General features: G+C 40.9%; 1 protein-coding gene across 2 annotated transcripts in view; it reads left to right on the top strand.

The window, feature by feature from the left end:
- Positions 1 to 20,597, top strand: part of DECR1 (2,4-dienoyl-CoA reductase 1) — a 78,215-nt gene that overhangs the window by 34,666 nt on the left and 22,952 nt on the right. For both annotated transcript variants that reach the window (XM_075550621.1, XM_075550620.1), the window contains exons 2-5: positions 4,744 to 4,943; positions 6,752 to 6,809; positions 6,928 to 7,014; positions 8,657 to 8,804. In XM_075550621.1, the coding sequence (XP_075406736.1) occupies positions 4,822 to 4,943; positions 6,752 to 6,809; positions 6,928 to 7,014; positions 8,657 to 8,804 (415 nt within the window). In that variant the 5' untranslated portion in view covers positions 4,744 to 4,821. The remainder of the gene's footprint in view (positions 1 to 4,743; positions 4,944 to 6,751; positions 6,810 to 6,927; positions 7,015 to 8,656; positions 8,805 to 20,597) is intronic.

The following is a 20,597-nucleotide window of genomic DNA, read 5'->3' as shown; positions in this document are numbered from 1 at the left end:
TGTGAGGGGTCATCAAGGCGGTTTCCAGCACAGACCATGCTCATGCCAGAACATGAATTTCATGCTGATGGAACTAATGATTTTTATGTGAATTCTCCCAATTTTGAAATGTTGCCTTAAGTCTTAAAACATCCTGTGCTGGCCTATCAGAGTTGATTCAGGATCCCCTCTAGTTTAGGGGTTTACTCTCCATGTTTCAGACTGACCAAATGAATGAAAAAAAAGCAGTCATAAATCCCATTGATGTACCATGCTCGAGAGAAGGGGACCCTGCTGGAGCAATTTAGTAAGCATTGGGCTCATAATGGCAAGGTTGGTGGTTCAAAATCACCAGCCATTCTCAACAAAGATGAGGCTCTCTGTTCCCATAGAGATTTATAGTCTTGGAAACTATATAGTGTCTCTGAGTGAGAATCACCTCAGTGTCTCTTTCACAATTGGTGTTTTTAGGATTACACATACAATGAATCCTACTTAGTTTAGGTACTATAATTCAGGAATGCACAGATAGGAAATTTATACAATAAATATGTATCAAGAGGGAGAAGGATGATACTTCATTTGGTATGGAGGCATGTAGAGATTCGAACATGCCAAAGTCACTCTGCATTACCAAAACTGAAAAGACTTTAGAGCGGTAAGGATTCTACATCACTAGCTTGCCAAAGAAGTCAATCCTGTTAGGAGATTTGTGATTTCCATTTCCAAAAGAAATACTCCTCCAAGTTATTCTAGGAAAATGATAAGGCAATGTTTGAAAACATGTACAAGCTTGTATTATATAGGTTTTTTATGATTCAGGAGAAAAAAAGCTAAATTGCTATTTTAGTTTATTCAGGATATTTCTTTTTAGAAACGGGAATTAAATACAATATAATCAAGTGATCTGTTCATCTCTGTGGGGCTGAATGTTGAAATGAACAACTTGCTTTTAGGCAAACAAATGTGTAGAATTTCACATTCAGCAATATGTGTCAGGAATCGTCAGAGGTGATGTGAATTAAAATGGTACATCCATTTCCTCACTTTGGGGCTTGTAAGGGGGAGGATTTATAAAACCAGGACCAGTTAGACCAAATAAGAACATTCATGAAATGCTAATGTCAAAAGCTGTTACATTATGGACTTTTATCAAGAATTGTTATTGTAAAACAAACCAAAACAAAAGAATGTTATTGTTGAGTATGATATTTTTACCTTTAATTGTTCCCTCTATCCACTAGAAGGTTGAGAAAGTGCTTTAAAATGAAAAAATTTAAAAAGTTTGTGAACCACGATATTACTTAATTTTCTCATTTTTCATAAAGCACCACTTCAACTTCTCTGTACAAATCAACACTACATAGATAGAAATTCTTATTAGAGCCTTTGGTAAATTATAATGCAGGATTTTTCTTATTATTAGCTGATGATAAACTTACCAGCCTACTCTCTGAAACTCCTTGATTCATCATCTCAATGCAGCAGTTCTGCGGGTGGGTGACAATCTTAAATAAAACTGCCATTTATGTTGAGGAAGGTTGTATTAAGCTAGGTAGTCTAGAGAAATAAAACCAGTGGCACTCATATATGTATAATAAAGAACTTTATATTAAGAAGTAATTTTATATCAAGAAAGCACCCCAGTCCAGTCCAACGCAAGTTCATGGGCCCAATGCCAGCCCTGGCCTTCTTCAGACTCCCTTAGCTGTCGGCTGATGAAGCAGAAAGGCGAAGTGGAAGCTGGGAGACCACAGGTTGGAGGGTGCAGAGTTCCGAGGGTCCAAGATTGGTGGGAACCTGGCAGGAAGCCGAAAGCTCAAAGCGTGGATCCCAAGGAGTCCCAGCAAGCAAGGAGGGCAAAGGAGCAGAGAGATAATTTCCTACTGTCTCTCTTATGAAAAGGGCACACTCTCAAGGAGATACCAGGCTGCCACGTGATGGACAGATTGGTGATGGACAGATCCACTCCTGTGCAAGTTGACATAAAACTCAGTCGCCACAAAGATTATCCTAGGTTGTGTGGCTTGCAAGGAAGACCTTGGTTAGAATTAATTTAAAAAAAAAGAAACCAAAAACAGCCAAAAAACCCCCGAACTTTGTTATCATGAAGCTAGAAGAAATATAACCACATTTATTACTGTATCTTCCTTAATTATTCTATACTTGTGCAATATTTTGTTTTTCTATATCATTTATTTTCTTCTACAAGCAAATCATACTTGGTACATTTTGAAAAGTCAGAGAAGTAAACAAAAAGAAAAATCACCCATAGTCAACACTACTTATTTCAGTTGCGCCAAGTAGTAAATGAACTCTAAAGTCAGAGACGATTTTGAGTTTGAGTGAAGTCTTTATGACTTATTGTTTGTCTTTCTCTATGTTGCTTCACTTTTCTGTGTTTCAGTTCCCGTATATAAAAATATAAAGTAATAGAATTTACCTTATACAGTGGTTTTAAGGTAATGCATTGGAAGTTGTGTAAGCAGTCCTTGGCTCATGTCAAATATAGAATACATGACTTACTATTGTTATTTCATTCTAGTCTCGCTTCTGAGCATACATTTTAAAAATAATTACAATCATACTGTAAATTTATTTCTTATTGCACTTAATACTACAGCATAAGCTTTTTCTTGTGCCATGTCTTGTTGATAAAGAGCCTTATTCTAAATCATTGACCTAAATCTAATTATTTTCTTAGGATAAGTTTCTAGAAATCCCTTTTCAACTGGTGACAGCCCATGGAGCTTACAGACCGACTAGAGTAGGAAATGACAGATTTTAATCTCACAAAAATGACCTCATGAGGAATGTCTCATACTTTATTGGTGTTAGTTGCTTGACTGCTAACTGGAAGATTGGTGGTTCAAATCCAGAATTGACTTCTTGACAACTGTTTGATTTTATTTGAAGTGGTTTAATGAATCTAGAGAGGAAGCATGCAAGACAGTTAGAAAGGAACATAGTGTTCAGCCTGTGTTTGAATCTTGGTTCTGCCACTTGAGCCATATATTCAACCTTCGGAGCCCCTTCTAAGGAGCCTTGGTGGTACAGTGGCCAAGTACTCCTCTGCTCTTAGCTGCGTCTGAGGTTGGGACCCACCAGCCACTCTGTGGGAGAGAGGTGTGGGTGTCAGTTTCCAGATACATTGTAGTCTTGGAAACCCTATGGGTATTTCTACTCTGTCCTGTAGGGTTGCTATGACTCAGAATGGACTTGATGGCAATCCCTTCCCCCGCCCCCACCCCACTCCTTCTTCTATATCCAACCCAACTCACTGCCATCAAGTGCAGTCTGACTCATAGTGACTCTGTAGGAAAGGATAGAATTGCCTGTATGGGGTTCTGAGATTAATACTTCCCAGGAGCAGAAAGCCTCACCTTTCTTCTGCAGAGCAGTTGGCGGTTTTGAACTGCTGACTTTGTGGTTAGCAGCCCAACATGTGCATCATCATTATGCCACTGGGAAGTCCTCTTCTATACAATGCAGTAAAATATAATACTTAATTCATGGGTAGTTGTGAAATTAGATATTTTGATGATTATGGCACATGGTAAGAACTTCGTGGTAGACCATGCTGTTGGTTTTTAACATTTAAAGTAGGTTTTCATAGCTAAACATGAGAATTGCAGTCATTTTCCACAGGTAATGTGAGAGTATAAGTTACAATACAGAGAGTTTTTAGTTCAAAATAGTTTGATTTTTCTCCTATTTTAAACATAACCGAAACATTTCATTGGTTTTGCACTCACTGGCCAGAAGACAACATGGGAAGATGTATTTGATTTAATAAATCTGTTTAAACAACTTTTTATAACTTACCTTCAGTGATTCAGAGTGGAATGCTATTTTTGCCCATATTATGAAAAGACAAAAATGCTTTATCTTCTATAAATTAAATGTAGGTAAAACATTTGCAAATAGTAATGATAACATTTATAGGTGTACACTATGTGGTGCACACTTTAAAAAATACTTTTATTGGGGGCTCTTACATCTCATAACAATCCATAGATTCCTCCAGTGTGTCAAGCCCATTTGCACATATGCCGCCATCATCATTTTCAAAGCATTCTCGTCCCACTTGAGCCTCTGACATCAGCTCCCTATTTCTTCCCCATCACTCCCCCACCCACCTTCCCTCACGAACCCTTGATATATTATAGATTAATTTTTTTCTATGTTTTCCATAGTCCTCCGTCGCCCCTCACCCCCTTTTCCATGATTTGTCCTCCTGGAAGGGAATTCTAGATCGATCCTTGTGATCGATTCCCCCTTTCTGTCCCTACCCTCCCTGGTATCTCTACTCTCCTTGTTGGCCCTGAGGGGTTATCTGTCTTGGATTCCCTGCGTTGGGCTCTTATCTGTAGCAGTGCTACACAGTTTTCAAGGTAGTTCTTTTATATTAGTTTATTTTGTCCTCATTACAGCCAATCAAGAAGGTTCTACTATTGTTCAACTTTATAGAGGAGGAAATGAAGACAGAGAAAGGTTAAATAATTAGCTGAAGGTTATTTTAACTATTATGGAAAACAAGTATTCCATTCTATGTAGACTCTTAGACTCTGTCTATGTAGACTATTAGACTGTGCAAGTTAATAGTCAGGTAGAAAAAAGAATAATCATTGACTAAAATCAATGCCAATTAAGCTTAGAGTGAGTTTATATTCACCCAAGAAGTTTTTAGAAACTTTCTTCTTTTGTGAATACATATTGCTATAAGCAACATTTCATTTTCTTTCCTTTTTTTTTCTCTTTCAGTTTTTCAGTAATGGAACAAAAACATATTTTAGCCCTGGAACTTCCCGGTCTCAATTCTTTCCACCCCTTAAAAAAGCAATGCTCCCACCTGATAGTTTCCAAGGGAAAGTGGCGTTCATTACCGGAGGAGGGACGGGCCTCGGCAAAGGAATGACCACCGTCCTATCCAGCCTGGGAGCCCAGTGTGTGATCGCTAGCCGGTGAGTCTGTCTCAGCCAGTTGCCAGAGACTCCTTTAAAGAAACAATTCCATTGCCACAGTATTGAAAGCACTGTTTTTGCCAAAGGCGTTTAATTTGCTTCTTAAGCTCTTGTTGGTAGTTGTCTTGGAGTGGGTGCCTCCTCGCGGTGACTCCGTGTGTAGGGCATGCAGAATTGCTCCATGGGGGGTTCAGTGCTCTGGCTTTTGGAAGCAATTTGCCAGCTCTGTCTTCTGAGGTACGTTTAGGTGGATTTGAACAGCCAACCATCAATTAAATTGAGCGCTTAACCATGTAATCAATACAGGAAATTAAGAACCCCCAGACTACATAAATACATTTCCTTAGAAAAAGTCACATGTAATTGGAGATGGCAAAAATGATGATGATTATAGAGCTGATGAGATGTCCATTTTCCAAATTCACGGATAGAATATTTTTCTGTCCGTGAAGATGAAATGGAAAAGTACTACGTCAAGACTGCTTCATTATCTGTGGGTGTAATGACGATTACGCTTTCAATAGATAATCAACCTTGAGGAGAATGGATGTAATCATTCCATTTTTCTCTAAGATAGACAAGTATTTAAAAACATTTTTGTTGTGATGGATATAGGACGCATCAGGCACGTGGAAGGAATTTCTTCTTTTCGGCACATTCTGGTTCTCTGTGCCTCTATACCCAGTGCTGGTGGTGGTGTGGGCAGGTGCTGGTCTGCCAACTGAAAGACTGACAATTAGATGTTCACACCCACAAGCCAAGACAGCCCTGGCAATCTGCTTCCATAAAGATCGCAGGCAAAATGATTAGGGCAAAGAATGTACAGGTGTGCATTATACAATTGATGTATGTATATGTATGGATTGTGATAAGAGTTGTATGAGCCCCTAATAAAATGTTTATAAAAAAAAAGATTGCAGGCAAGAAAGCCTTAGGGGGCAACTCTTTTTGATCATTGGGGCCACTGAAAGTCACACTCAACCTGACAGAACCCAACTTTTTAAAAAACATGCCTGGGGGAAGTTTAGCTCCAGAGACTGGTGAAATCCTACCCAGTCTTCTAATTTTGAATCATGTAAAATGTTTCAGTAGACCAATAAAGACTAATTTCAATGACAATCACTCTGTCACTCAGAGGACCACAGAATTTTTCCATATGTTTTTCTTTAATACAAATTGACTAGGATTTAAAAATAATGTTGTGATGTATAAGAATTTTAAAATGATCAAATTCATAGTATGTACTCATGGTTTATATTTCTGTGTTTGTCTCAAGAACACGAGAGTCTGAATGGATATAGGGTGTCCAATCCCATCAATTTTTAAAAATTACTAATGTTATGGCAAAAAATGTATTTTCTTTTTAAAGCTGGTTTGAGGAAAGGAGCCAATATAAAGAATTACAACTAAGGAAAAGATTTTAATCTTTGTAGTAGACAATACTAAAATAACTGAACAATTTTTGAACAATTCTACAAATCAGGGAAAGATTTACAAAAGTGTTTTGAATTTAACTTTTGGAAAATACATTCATTCCTACTAATTTGTAGATGAAGTGTTTGTGTCTTCTCAAGAATTCAAAGCTCACTGCCATCCAGTGTATGGTGACTCAGGAACCGCTGTGGGTTTCTGAGACCGTACCTGTTTAGAGGCGCAGAAAGCCCAATTTTCCTCCCACGGAGCTCTTGTGGTTTCAAGCTGACATGTCTCCATATTTTTGCTATCGATTCTCTGTGTCCATTAAAACAAAAAAACATACAATCTGAAGTCCTTTAAAAACTCACATGAAGTAATTGTATATATTCTAGGAACATTGATGTTTTGAAAACAACAGCTGAAGAAATTTCTTCTCAAACTGGAAATAAGGTACATTAAAAAATTACTTAAATGTGGACATTGGAACATATTTAAATATCTGCCTTCCTGTTTCAGTTTGAAAAATTGGGAGACAGTCGGATTGCCCTTTATCCTTGTTATTTTCCAGGTTCATCCACTTCAGTGTGACGTGAGAGATCCTGCTATGGTTCAAAACGCGGTGTCAGAACTGATCAGAATTGCAGGCCATCCTGATGTGAGTGTCTTGGTGAGGGGGTCAAAGGAGGAGGCATTGAGATGGAGAACACCCACCATGATCGTTTCAGGAAATAAGATGTGGATGGGAGCCAGTGCCGGGCTGAGCAACCCCTTATGTTTGGTCATTAAGAAATTGTACTCTTATTTTAAAACGTTATTTATTTATTTAGTTTGCGATAGTTTTATTAAACTTAAAAAATTATTTTTTTAGAAATTATACTATTAAAGATGCCAACTCTGCTTGAAGCAGAATGCAGAGGAGCTGGACTGTGATGCCACTGTCTTTCAGGAACACTTAAAAAGAAATGTATCTGCAATCATATAGAACAAGTTTCATAAGACCATGGAATAACAAGAGCCAGGATCTAAGGGCTAATAACTAGTTTAGGTCATCCATGCTCTTTATTTTATGAATAACTTGTGGTTATCTCAGTTAGTAGAAGAACACAATACAGACAAGGAAAACTACAGGAAATCCAAATTATTCCTTGTAAGATGTGAGATGTGTGGATATTTTGTTGAGCTTTCACTTACATATTGGAAAATGATCCCCTCTAAGAAGCTCAAAGACAGCATTTTTCTGTGTTAAAGATAGTTTTAGACAGACCAATAATACAGAATCCGTTATAGACCTCAGCAGAATGTTTATTAATAATGAAGATACAGGTTACCAGTCAACCAGCTTTTTGGGGCATATTCCATCAAAATGACAACCAGTAAACCAGATATCATTGAAGTGGTTCTGACTCCGGGAGCGTTCATGTGTGTCAGAGTAGAACTGTCCTCCAAAGGGGTGTCAGTGGCCGACTCTTGAGACCGCGTTTGAGATTATATTCCCTTTATGAGATGTCTATGGCTATATTTGAACTCCTACCCTTTCAGTTGGCAGGTGAAAGAGTTAACCATTTGCATCACCTAGGAACTGCAAATAAAAAAAACAAACAGAAATTAAAAGTGATTTCCTGAGATTCCCTGAAATCCAGTGTCGTTCCAGGGTTGTGGCTGCTGTTAGTTGTTGTGAGTTGCTTCTGATTCAGGGTGACCACGTGTGCACAGAGTAGAACCTTTTGGTAGCAAATGACTAGAAGTGCCTTTAGGCACCCTAGTGGTGGATGCAGTGGTGATGCATTGGGAGAAAGAGGAGGCTTCCTGGTTTAGTACAGAGTTACAGCCTGAAACCCCACAAGGGCAGTTCTACCCCACCCTATAGGTCACTGTGAGTTGGAATCAACTCAATAGCAGAGAATTTTTTAAAAGGCCTGTCTTCCCAGGTGCCTCTGGGTACTTGTGAGTCATCAGCCACTCAGCTTGTACTTGAAGGTTTCACCCTTCAGCTCCAAGTAGGGACAGGGACCATCAGTCATATGGCCAACTAGCTGAATCTGCATTTATTTTCATAATATTACACTATGCCCTAATTTCCAGATAGTGGTTAAAATTCTAAAGGTTGGTAAATAACATTGTTTTTTTGAGCCTCAGAAATGTCAGTCAAACCCAAACCTCATGGTATTGTTTCATAGTTGGCTTTGAACTTCAGTGCTATTGTATTGTTCGCATTAATACATGCCAGAAATCAGTCCTTGAGAGAAAATGCCCTTCCTCATCTAATAGCTTCTATGTTTTGCTTGTCCACTTGTTAGGTAGTGATAAACAATGCAGCAGGGAATTTTATTTCCCCCAGTGAAAGGCTCTCTCCTAATGCTTGGAAGACCATAACGGACATCGTTCTAAATGGCACCGCCTATGTGACACTAGAAATTGGAAAGCAACTAATTAAAGCACAGAAAGGTATGTTTATTTGCCCATCACCCATTTAATGTGCCCCTACTGTGTGCACTTTAGGCTAAGTCCTAGGAAACCTCGAATAAATTGTGAGGTAGTAACTACAGTTAGATGACTTTCAATCTCATGGGAAAAAAGATACTTAGCTATCTGCAGTACATTGTGCTATTGTCTGTACCAAGTGTATGTTCGAAGTACCATGGAGCCCTGGAGACAGAAATGACTGACTGACCAGGGTTGGTGGGCAGGCTGAGGAACATGATGCAATTTAAGTTGACATCTCTGAGCTCTCCGTGTAGAGAAGGGAGAGGGGAAGGCAGTGTCCACAGGTGGAGGGCTGGGAGAGGGTGAAAGGAGCAGGTAGGGAAGGAAGAGAAATGTGGCGTGACTGTAAACGGGGAAGGGAAAGTAGGGCAGCCTCATTTTGGGATGATGGGTTGAGGTCTAATTGAAAAAGTTCCCAACACCAATGTAAGGAGTTTGCAGTTGAGTTGGAAAGAAAAGGGGAGCTTTTTTTTTTTAATGGATTTTCCTAGAAGGTGCTTCGTGAAGAAGAATGTGACTTCATTAGAGATGCGACAAGCAGCAGTGCGGGGATGGAAAAGACTAGAAAGACCCACCAGTTCAGGTGGGATGGATGTGTCTTTTGGCATATGGATAGAAGGTTCTCTCAAGTTCACTGCCGTTCCATCAGACAAAGTAAAACTCTCCTGGTAGGTTTATGAGGCTGTGCCTCTTTACTGGAGTAGAAAGCCTCAGTTTTCTCCCAGAGAATGGCTGATGGGTTCAAACTGCTGACCTTGGGATGAGCAGCCAACTCAAAACCCACTCTACCATGAAAGCTCTTGGATAGATAGCAAGAGGGCTGAATTAGACAACATTTAAAATATACCATCAACAGGACCTGCTGATTTGAAAAGAAAATCATTGTAGTTGTCACTCGCTGTCACGGAGCCTGTGCTACAGTGGATTCGAACCCTTGTGATGTATGCAGTTCTCACTGACTCACTTTTGTGAGTCGATTGGCAAGCCTTTCTTTCTGTCCTCTTTTAGCCTGCATGCTCTGCTGAAACATGTTCAGTGTCATAGCAACGTTCAAGCATCTGACGATGACACATGGATGGTGGCTGTGTGTGCAATACACTCGGTGGGAAGTGACCCGGCGTCTCCTGTGTGGAAGGAGAGAATTCTACCACTGACCACCAGTGGTCTTCAAGAGAGTTTTTGTTGTTGTGCTACGAGGTGCTGGTCCAGCCCGCTCCAGCTCCTAATAGCCCCATGTACATAGAACGAAACTGCTTGCTCCTGCGCCATCCTTCCAATGCGGCTGTGCTAAGCCTAGTATGTTAATCCATTTCCCGTCCTGCTGAGGACTCCCGTCCTTTTCACTGACCCTCCAGTTTTCCATGCATGATATCTTTCCCCAGAGACTGGTCCCTTCTGATTATGAGAGGGGGCAGAGAAGGGGAGTGGGGGAGAGAGAGCATAGTTTTACAGGGAAGTTATTGGAAGGACAGTTTTCATATGATGAACAGGCTTTCTTGTAAAAGTTCATGCACCTGTAGCTAATATATATGGTGTATATATGCATATGCCTAGAGCCATTATATGATGATTTAATAGACACTCTGCTGATGACTTATGCCCTGGCCTGAGGAGGCACACAGCAGAGGGGCCAAGACTGTGTCCCTGAGTAACTGAGGGATGTGAGTGTTTTCTCCGAGCAGGTAGAATATGCTGATCAAGGACTTCAACAGAGCTTCGCGAAGGATGTCCTTGGAGATTGAGGGGGAGAAGGAAGGCGTGGAGCTGGCCGGTTTCTTCCTCTGTCATAATAGACTCAATGTCTTTGCCTTTGGTGCATGGAGTGTCCTCAGAGTAACTTGAGAAAGAATGCAGGGAAGGCCGGGAGCCCAGTTGCTGAAGGGTCAGTAGGGGGTCTTTCTTTTTTGATGCTAAGAACTTCTTTTCTTTCACCATGTATTCAATGAAATTGAAACGCCAGATGCATCAAAGTGGGTGTGTGAAATTTGAAGTTTGGGTACTTAAAAAAATATGATTATTTGTTTTTTTCAGAAGGGATGGATGATTGGAAATAGGGACAGAAAAGGATGGTGAGCTGACTCCTCTCTATCTCTCCCTACTCTCTGCCAAGGGCTTCTATTTCCCCATTGTTTACTTGTCTCTTCATTTCTTTCTCTGTCTCTGTCAAAGTTTCCCTTTTGGTTCCCAATTTCTCTGTTTGTCGTGGTTTCTTGGATCACTCTGTTTTTCACTGTCTCCTTTATTTCTTCCCCTCATCTATCCTGCCCTGTATTTCCCTTCTTTCTAATTCTTGTCTTTCCTTCCAACAGAGGCTTTGATCTATTTTTATTCATCACATGGGATTAAAATTCTATGGGCTTCATTAAAAATATAAGAGTTAAGTTTTTAAAAGATGGAAGCCAGTTTTTATTCTTCCGAGATTCCTGTCAGTTATTGATGAAGGAACCTGACAGTTTTAAGGACTTGGACCCCTCATTTTAGGAGAGTCCTGGTACCAGGTCTATTCTGGTTTTGGATCAACAGCCAGAGAATTTAGGAGCTCATGATCTTTAAAGTATGACAAAGTGTGTGAATCAAGAAGCCAGCTCAGAGGGCAGCCGTCTCCAGCCATCTATTGTCAGAAGTGTGTTTGATGGTTCAATATCTAGAAAAGTTAATAAAGCCATCTGAGAAGTCACACTCAAACCCAAAACACCAAAGTCACTGCCACCGAGTTGTTTCTGACTCATCACGGCCCTAAAGGACAGGGTCGAGCGCCCCGTGGGGCTGCGAAGGCTGTAACTCTGTGCAGAGGTGGAAAGCCCCAGCACAATAGAGAAGGATGTTTTCATAATCTCCAAAAGTGCTTTCTGGCCACCTCCACTTTAGTCCATCTGCCTCCCCGCATCCCCCGACCTCCATTTATAATTTTTCATTATGTTTTAGGCAAAGGTTTACAGAGTAGATCCCTAGTTTTCTATTCCACAATTCACACACATTTTGTTTAATCTCATTCTTTGCAATGCTCTCAATGAACCACCATTTCCTCTACTACTTCTGTTCCCACGCCTCCTTATTTACTAACACTTCCGACCTTTGGAGAAACTTGTAATTTGGAATTAGGGGAACAAGGTTCGGATTTCTATTCAGTAATTTATACGTTTTTCCCATGTCACTGATTATAATCTATTTTAAGTTACAAAAGAGACCCCACTCTCAAGGAGAACATTTATTAAATTTTAAACCAGGACACAGACCAGACAAAGACACATCATCTGGATGAGGGAGGCCACTAACAAGAGGATTTATAGCCAGGGAGCTAGTTAAATAAGGCCTGGCACAAAGGGAGCTGACGCAGTTTTATGATTGGTAGCAGATCAGTACATCAGAGTTACAGATGGGGCTACAGAACTGGGAACAGGACTGTGATTGGGTCATGTACCTTCTATTAGATAGACGAGCTTGCAAAATCGGTGCAGGACCTTCCAACCAAGGCAGTCAGGGCAAGATGGACAGGGCATAACTCATGACTGTAAAACACCCATCCCCCCCCCAACTTCTCTGCCCAGTACTGTCCACCAAGGACATGCCTGGGAAAGACCCTAAGGGTTGGCTGGAGAGGGGTGGACATGCTTTCCAATGCACTCTGCCTGAGAGCAAGAGCTTTCTCATTCCTAGTTACTAGCCAGAGGGAATCAATGGAGGTTTAGATTCGGAGGGGAAGGGCAGAACCCTGCAAATGGATTTTGGGCTTTCACTGTCACCCACACCCTTCTATAAAAGGGGTGCTGAGAATTTAAGGTTTAATAAAAGCCCTACAATATAATGTCGGTCATTCCCACTTCTAACTATGTTTTCGATTTCCATTCCTCTTTCTTTTTTTTTTTTTTTTTATTTATTTATTTTTTTAAAACATTTTATTAGGGGCTCATACAACACTTATCACAATCCATACATAGACATACATCAATTGTATAAAGCACATCTGTACATATTTTGCCCTAATCATTTTCTTTTTTTTTTTTCTTTTACATTTTATTAGGGACTCCATTCCTCTTTCTTTTAAAAATTTTTATTTAATCATTTTATTGGAGGCTTGTACAACTCTGATCACCATCCATCATCCATCCATCCATCCATCCATCCATCCATCCATCCATCCATCCATCCATCGTGTCAAACACATTTGTATGTTTGTTGCCATCATCATTCCCAGAACATTTTCTTTCTACTTGAGCCCTTGTCCTTTTTCTTTTCTAACCTTTTTGAACTTTTATCTTGAATAAATGCCACCCTTATGGCTGACTGTGCTGAGGAGCTTGTACTTCCTTAGTGTTACTGTTTGTGTTAAAGACCTGCCTTGTTCTTGGTGCCTTTGAGCTTGTTCTGACCCATAACAATCTTATGTACAACAAAGTGAAACACCACCCGGTCCTACAATTGCTCTTATATATGAGCCCATTGCTGCAGCTACGGTATCAACCCATCTTGTTGAAGGTCTTCCTCTTTTGGGTTGCTCCTCTGTTTTACGAAGCATGGAGTCCTTTTCCAGGGGCCGGTCCCTCCCACCACACGTCGGAAGTACGTCAGACAGTCTCCCCATCCTTACCGCTAGAGTCATTCTGGCTGTGCTTCTTCCAAGACATTTTTGTTTGTTCTTTTGGCAGTCCATGGTGCTTAGGAGCCAGTGGAGCTTCAATTGAACAATTCATTCCTCGGGGTGAGGGTCATCCCGGATCTGAAGGTGCCTAAGAGCCTCAGTCTCAGGGTTCTACCAATCACTATCTGAGCAGTAAATCTGGTCTTTTAAAAAATTATAATTTAGAGTTTTGTTCCACATTTTTCTCCTATGCTATTCAGGACTTCCAACAATCACGTTCAGAGTGGTAGTGGTAATGGCCACCATCTAGTTGCGGTCGCCATGAGGTAGAAGCTGAGGTTCCCAGTGCCTATTAGTTCTTCAGACGAATTGTTCCATGCAGCTTTGATTACGCCCCCCACTCCCCTTTATTCTGTACAGGGGCACAGCAATCGCTGCACTGTGGCTGGGCTTCCACAAGCTTTCCCCTCTGCTTTCCATGATTATGGAATTCATTGTGTTGGTTAACAGGTGACAGTTGGAATCAGAAATGGTGCCAATACAGCTCTTTGGTCTGGAAAGCTTCTTCTCAATCATGCCCACAGGCATCGCTTTCTCTGGTTCTTAGCATCTCAGTCCTGCGGCCAGCCCGTTGGCCTCTGCCAGACGTGGGCAAGGTTGGCCAGCCCTCTTACAGTGGTTGATTAATGCCCAAAGGGCACACGAAATACCAGAACCCTCAACCTCAAAGCACCCAGCTCTAACTTCCTCACAAACTGTTAAGACCTCAGTTGCTATTCACCAAAGTAGGCTGTAGAACATGTTATTTGTGAACTAATGTGTGCCCGTTAACTTTGATGCCCTCTAAGATTATGGTTCTGAGTCCTTCGGGCCAATGACTTACACCCTCAAGATGTTGGGTAACATCTGGCTCGAAGGCCATTTAAGGCCCATGATATCATCAATACCAGCTAACGTCACATGCCTCACCAACGACACGCAGTTCTGCCCACCACATTCCAAAACCAAACTGACTGCCATGGAGTCCTATTGACTCATAGTGACCCTATAGAGCAGCAAGAATTGCCTATGTGCGTTTCTCCGGTTGGAACACTTTACAGGAGGAGAAAGCCTCGTCTTTCTCCCACAGAGCCGCTGGTGATTTCAAACTGCTGACCCAGAGGTTGGTGGCTGCTCACTCATCACATTCTCACGACCTCTCAGTCTGCCAACTCCTAGCGACCCTGTAGGACGGGGTAGAACCACCTCTGTGACTAGGGTTTGAGACAGCCTCTTTCCAGGAGCAGAGTAAGGGTGGATTAACGAAATGTGTGACCAAATGCAGCAGGGTAATTTTTAAATGGATAATTTCATATGACCCGTGACTGATGTTATAAATATCTAAATGACCCTGGGCAGGAGAAAAGGTTCCCTCCCCCTGGGTTATAACTGTTTCAAAATGTGTTTCCTATGATTATATTCGCAGCATATGTAAATACACAATAGAAATAGCCTCGGTCAGACCTACATTTATTTGGGGCGTGGTCCCGTTTCCCTTCCACCTGGTCCAGCTTTGTGCCAGTCTCAGCATCACTCTGAGAGGACCACGGTGACTGTCATTCCGGACTCCGCATGCAGCCATGTGTGCTAGGGCTCCCCCGGCATCTTTCTTGGCCTTGATCGCTTTTCGCTTTAGCCTAGTTTTCATCTGCTTGTTTGTTTTTCAGTCTCGATGGAAAGAAGTCCTCCCTATAATCTGGGCTGAGTACTTTGTGTGTGTTTTCATATCCCCTCCCCCATCTATGCTTTTCTTTTCATTCGACGCCCACCCCCCGCCCCAGTCTTTGGATAAACAGAAGAACGTTTAAATATGAATGATTTTATTAAACTGTTTTCTGCTCTGTCTGCACCATATTGCACCCTAACATCTTCCAAGTTACCATCGCTCCACATCTATGCCCAAACCTGCTATTGTGTCATTTCAAATGTTAGCATTCTTCTCATTGTGGGTTTTCATCTGCAGTTTTAAATTACATTTTCCTAAAGACTAATACTATTGAGTATGTTTTCATGTGCATGTTTATCATTTCTACATACTCTTTGATGAAGTGTCTGTTCAAATTCTTTGTCCATTTTAAAATTGGGTTGTTTGTATTCTTGGTATTGAATTGAAAGAGTTCTTTAAAAATATATTCTGAATACTAGTCTCTTCTCAATTATGTTTTGAAAATATTTTCTCTCAGTCTATTTGTACTCTCTGCCACCTGAAGGAAGGCATTTTTTCCCCTGCTCATCAAAGGCACTGTTAAGAACACAAAAAGGCAAACCACAACCTTGGAGGAAATATTAAAACATATACTGATAAATGCCTCATGAAGCAAAAGGTTTTCATTTTGATGTTGCCAAACTTGAGAAAATATTCCTGCTTTTGGGAATCCTGTCTAAAATATATTTGCCTATCCTAAGGCCACTTTCTCAATTTTTTTCTCTAGATGTTATATTGATCCATTTTGTGTAACATTTGATACCATATGAGATTGGGATTCCTTTTTTTTTTTTTTTGCACATGGATAGCCATTCTTTCTGCATTGAATAACCTAGGAACATTTGTTGAAAGTTTAACTAAATAAAACATATGCTGCTTTTGCAGATAAGTTATAATAAATGATTGGGGAAAAAATAGAACTTTTAACCATCCTGCTATTCTCCCGGATTATATAACACATCAACTTGTCAGCACAAAAATACATTTTAAAACATTCTTATTTCCAGATCTGTAAATACGTGGCCAGTTACTCTTCCCTCATTTTCTGTAATCTGACTCTCGCCACCTGTCCAGGATTGTATCCTTCTAGAACAGCCTCTTATTTGACTGCTCCTTTACATAGCCTCTAATTAGAATCATTCTTTATTCCTTATGAAACGAAACCAAGCCTACTGTTCTTGACTTAGATAGAGAGTTCTAGGGACTCTACGTTGGGTTTCTGAGATTGTAAATATTTACAGGGGCAGGCAGCCTCACTCCCTCTCTTATTGAATATGGAATATTCACACCTATCTTTAGTCAGACTGCTCCGTGAAGGAGGCTGTAATGAGCATGTCAATGTTTAAAACTCTGCTCCACCTGTTATTATACCATGCTCGTAAGTCTCCATTTCTTATACACCAAGGCGGGCACTGCTCTTACCCCATCCAGATATCCTTTTCCTGTCTACTTCTTCCTCATTGCTCCACCATCATTTCCCAAGTCAACACTACATAGAAAAAGGGTTCTTGGTTTTCGGCAGGGAGCATAACTTGGAGACCCATAAAAGAAAACGAGGTGAGGACCAGCGAACGCTTCTTTCCGCCATGCCTTGATCATGACCGCTACGGGAGAGGAGAGTGAACCTGGTCAACGCTCACGGAGCCACGGGCACCTCCTTCAGAAGCACGTCCAGTGCCGCCCTCATCATTGTGGTGCTGTTGGAGCCCGTTTGGTAGACTCCGTGTCAACCCGTCTGTTCACGATCTCCCTTCTTTTCACTGCCCTTCCGCTTGACCCTCATGATGTCCTTCTCCAGGGACTGGAGTGTCCTGAAAACTTGTCCAAAACAGGAGAGGAAGTCTCCCCATTCTTGCCTCCAAGGGGAAATCTGGCTACTTCTTCCAAAAGCAGCGTGTTCACTTTTGTGGCAGTCCGTGGTATCTTCGGCATTCTTCACCGACATGATTAATTCAAAGGCATCCACTCTTCTTCCTGCTTTCTTACTCATTCTCCAACTTTCACATGGATATCAGGTGACAGGAAGCCCGGCGCTGGAGTCGTTAACACTTGCAAGAGGCCTTGTGCAACAGATTCACCCAGTACAACATGTTGTTGTTGTTTTTATTTGTTTGATTTCGTAAATCCTGCTTTCATCAACTTTGGCGATGGATCCAAGCAAAATGAAATCATCGACAAATTCAATCTTTTCTCCATTTGCCATGACGCCCATGGATCGTTAGACTACTGTTCCAGGTATAAGGATTTTGTTTGGTTTATGTTGAGTTGTAATCTGTACCCAAAACTACAGTCTCTGGTTTTCATGAGCAAGTGTTTCAAGGCCGCCTTGCTTACAGCAAGAAGAGTGTTATCTCCATGTTGACTCTAATCCTGAGGGAACATCTTCTCCATCTAGGTCAGCTGCTCATCTAGTCCAGTACACAGACTAACTGTAGTGAACATCCATTACGCTTTTCCTATCTTTTCAGTGACCTTTGTCTTTCTTCATGCATGATGGTCTTGATGCCATCTCCCACCCAGTTCAACGTGGGTGGCCCTGCTTGTGTTTGAAATACCAGTGGCATCGTTTCCGGCGTGACAGGACCACACAATGACATTTCAGGGATGGAGAAGGCCGAGTAGACTCTGTCTTATAGGCTCACTATGACTTGGAATTGACGCCACAGCATATTCAAACAACATTTTTAAATTAAGAGATTTTAAAGCTTTCTAGTCTATTTTTATTGGAGTGTGATCTTGCACACAATTTATCTTTTTAAATAGACAATGTTTCTTTGTTACTATATGTTTTTTCCATTCTGAAGGAATGAATGATGGATCACACAATATCCATATCATCTAAAGCTCCTCTTATTCATGGTCCCGACCTGGCGGGATGATAGAGATTCATTTCTGTTGCCCACACCTGGCGGTTAGAAACTTCCCACTTCTAAACTTCTTCCATGGCAATTATTGTAACGGAAATAAATGACCTTCTTATGAAAAGAACAACAAAAAGAATAAAGATGTTTCTGTGACTAACCCTGGATTTGGGGATTTTCATATTTTGAAATCCAATTGCTAATTATTTTACTGTGCAGCATTCTTTCCACTGGAACAGTTCAATTTCACAATTTTTTACCTTCCTTTTATACCCAGAGAGAATTAAAAGCAGCAGGATCTCATTCCAATCAGTGGGCTACCCAAATCTCCCAGGCTACAGGCATAAAACCAGAAGGGAGAAGGGGACAATGATTTCCATTTTCAGCACCTACACGCTGTAATCATGGCTTCATTCCGCTCTTGTACCACAAGAGAGATTGTTGTTCCATTTTAATTGAAAGATAATGCGCTTTGTTGGGGAATTTGCTTGAAGGCCCACTCTTTGAAGACGTTTTCATGGCTGTGCTGTAAGACTGCTGCTGTTCACATCTGCTGCCATCGTTCGGTAATGAATACACGGAGGTTCTAGATTCCTCTTCTTATATGGAATCGTGGTTTGGAAGCTAAGTAATGTTCAGAGATTTTAAAAGGTTGACTTTGATATAAAAAAGCAGTTACCAGAATGACTAACATAACCATTCTGATTTCTCATTTCCTCAAAATGGCATTCCTGCCCCCTCCTCCCACCCCCAGGTGGTACTAAAAGTGCCGAGTTTTGCTTCAACTCTGGAAAATGCAGAGGGAATGGGAAATTACATATGTGCAGAGAAACGAGTCATTTTCCTTTTAGTTTTTCACATTTAAAGTTCATGAAACATGCAGTATTTTATAACAATATAAATATATGTAGACCCGCTCCCAAATATTAGAGTTTGTCTTATCCAATGTGAATAAATAAAACGTAGAAGATTACTGATTTTTTTGGAGCCAAAGGATACCTTTTTATGCTTTCATTTATTGGGTCAATTTATTAAACCCCCTCAATTGGGGTTTGGGCTACTAACCACAAGGTCTGTGTTTCAAACGCATCCCTAGTTGTTCCATGGGAGAGAGCCGCCGCCGTCTGTGCCAGCGAGGTTCACCACCTCAGAAACCCAACATAGGTCAGCTGCGATTCAGAGTCGTGGGTTTGACTGTGTGCCGGGCATTGTTGTCAATGTATCTACATTGTTACTTTTAACTTTCGCTTTATAAAATCTATTTTTTAAAATTAGAAAACAAGGAAACATTTGTGTTTATCGACATAGTTTCTATTTCTGACAGTCTTCATTTTTTGGGAAAATCTGCATTCATATTTAGTGTCATTTTCCTTTAGTCTGGAGGACTTTCTTGAGCATTTCCTTAAAAACAACCCCCCAAAAAACATTTCTGTGAGAATATCTATGTAGCAACACATTTGCTACTAAAGTGTTCTTTTTACACATAATCTTCCCTGGTTTAGATCACACCCATTATGCCCTCTAATTTTTCTTATGACTTAGGTCTGCTGCTAATATATTCTCAACATTTGTTTGCCAGGAAAACATCCTTTTTATTTTTAAAGGATAAGGTCACTGAGCCTAGATTTAAAAAAAATCATTTTATTAGGGGCTCATACAACTGTTATCACCATCCATACATACATCAATTTTGTCAAGCACATTTGTATGTTAATTGCCCTCATTATTCTCAAAACATTTGCTCTCCACTTAAGCCCCTGGCATCAGCTCCTCATTTTCCCCCTCCCTCCTGCCTCCCCTCTTCCTCATGAACCCTTGATAATTTATAAATTATTATTTTGTCATATCTTGCATTGTCCGACGTCTCCCTTCACCCACTTTTCTATTTTCTGTCCCCCAGAGAGGAGGTTATATGTAGATCCTTGTGATCGGGTCCCCCTTTCCACTCCGCCCTCTCTCTACGCTCCCGGTATTGCCACTCTCACAACTGGTCCTGAAGGGATCATCCACCCTGGATTCCCTGTGTTTTCAGTTCCTATCTGTACCAGTGTACATCCTCTGGTCTAGCCAGATTTGTAAAGTAGAATTGGAATCATGATAGTGGGGGGGGGGGAAGGAAGCATTTAGGAACTAGAGAAAACATGTATGTTTCATCATTGCTCCACTGCACCCTGACTGGCTCTTCTACTCCCCGTGACCCTTCTGTAAGGGGATGTCCAGTGACCTACAAATGGGCTTTGGGTTTCCTCTCCGCACTCTCCCCCCTTCCCCTTCACAATGATATGATTTTTTTGTTCTGATGATCCCTGATACCTGATCCCTTTGACACCTTTTGATTGCACAGGCTAGTGTGCTTCTTCCATGAGGGATTTGTTGCTTCTGAGCTAGGTGGCCGCCTGTTTACCTTCAAGTCTTTAAGACTCCAGATGCTATATCTTTTGATAGCCCGGCACCATCAGCTTTCTTCACCACATTTTGTTATGCAACCATTAGTCTACAGTGATCTTATCAGGGGAGGTGAACACACAATGATATGATTTTTTTTGTTCTTTGATGCCTGATAACTGATT

This window comes from Tenrec ecaudatus, chromosome 5, assembly GCF_050624435.1.
Source record: "Tenrec ecaudatus isolate mTenEca1 chromosome 5, mTenEca1.hap1, whole genome shotgun sequence".
NCBI lineage: Eukaryota > Metazoa > Chordata > Mammalia > Afrosoricida > Tenrecidae > Tenrec > Tenrec ecaudatus.
The sequence above is the reverse complement of the archived record's forward strand: the minus strand, read 5'-3'. Positions and strand labels throughout refer to the sequence as shown.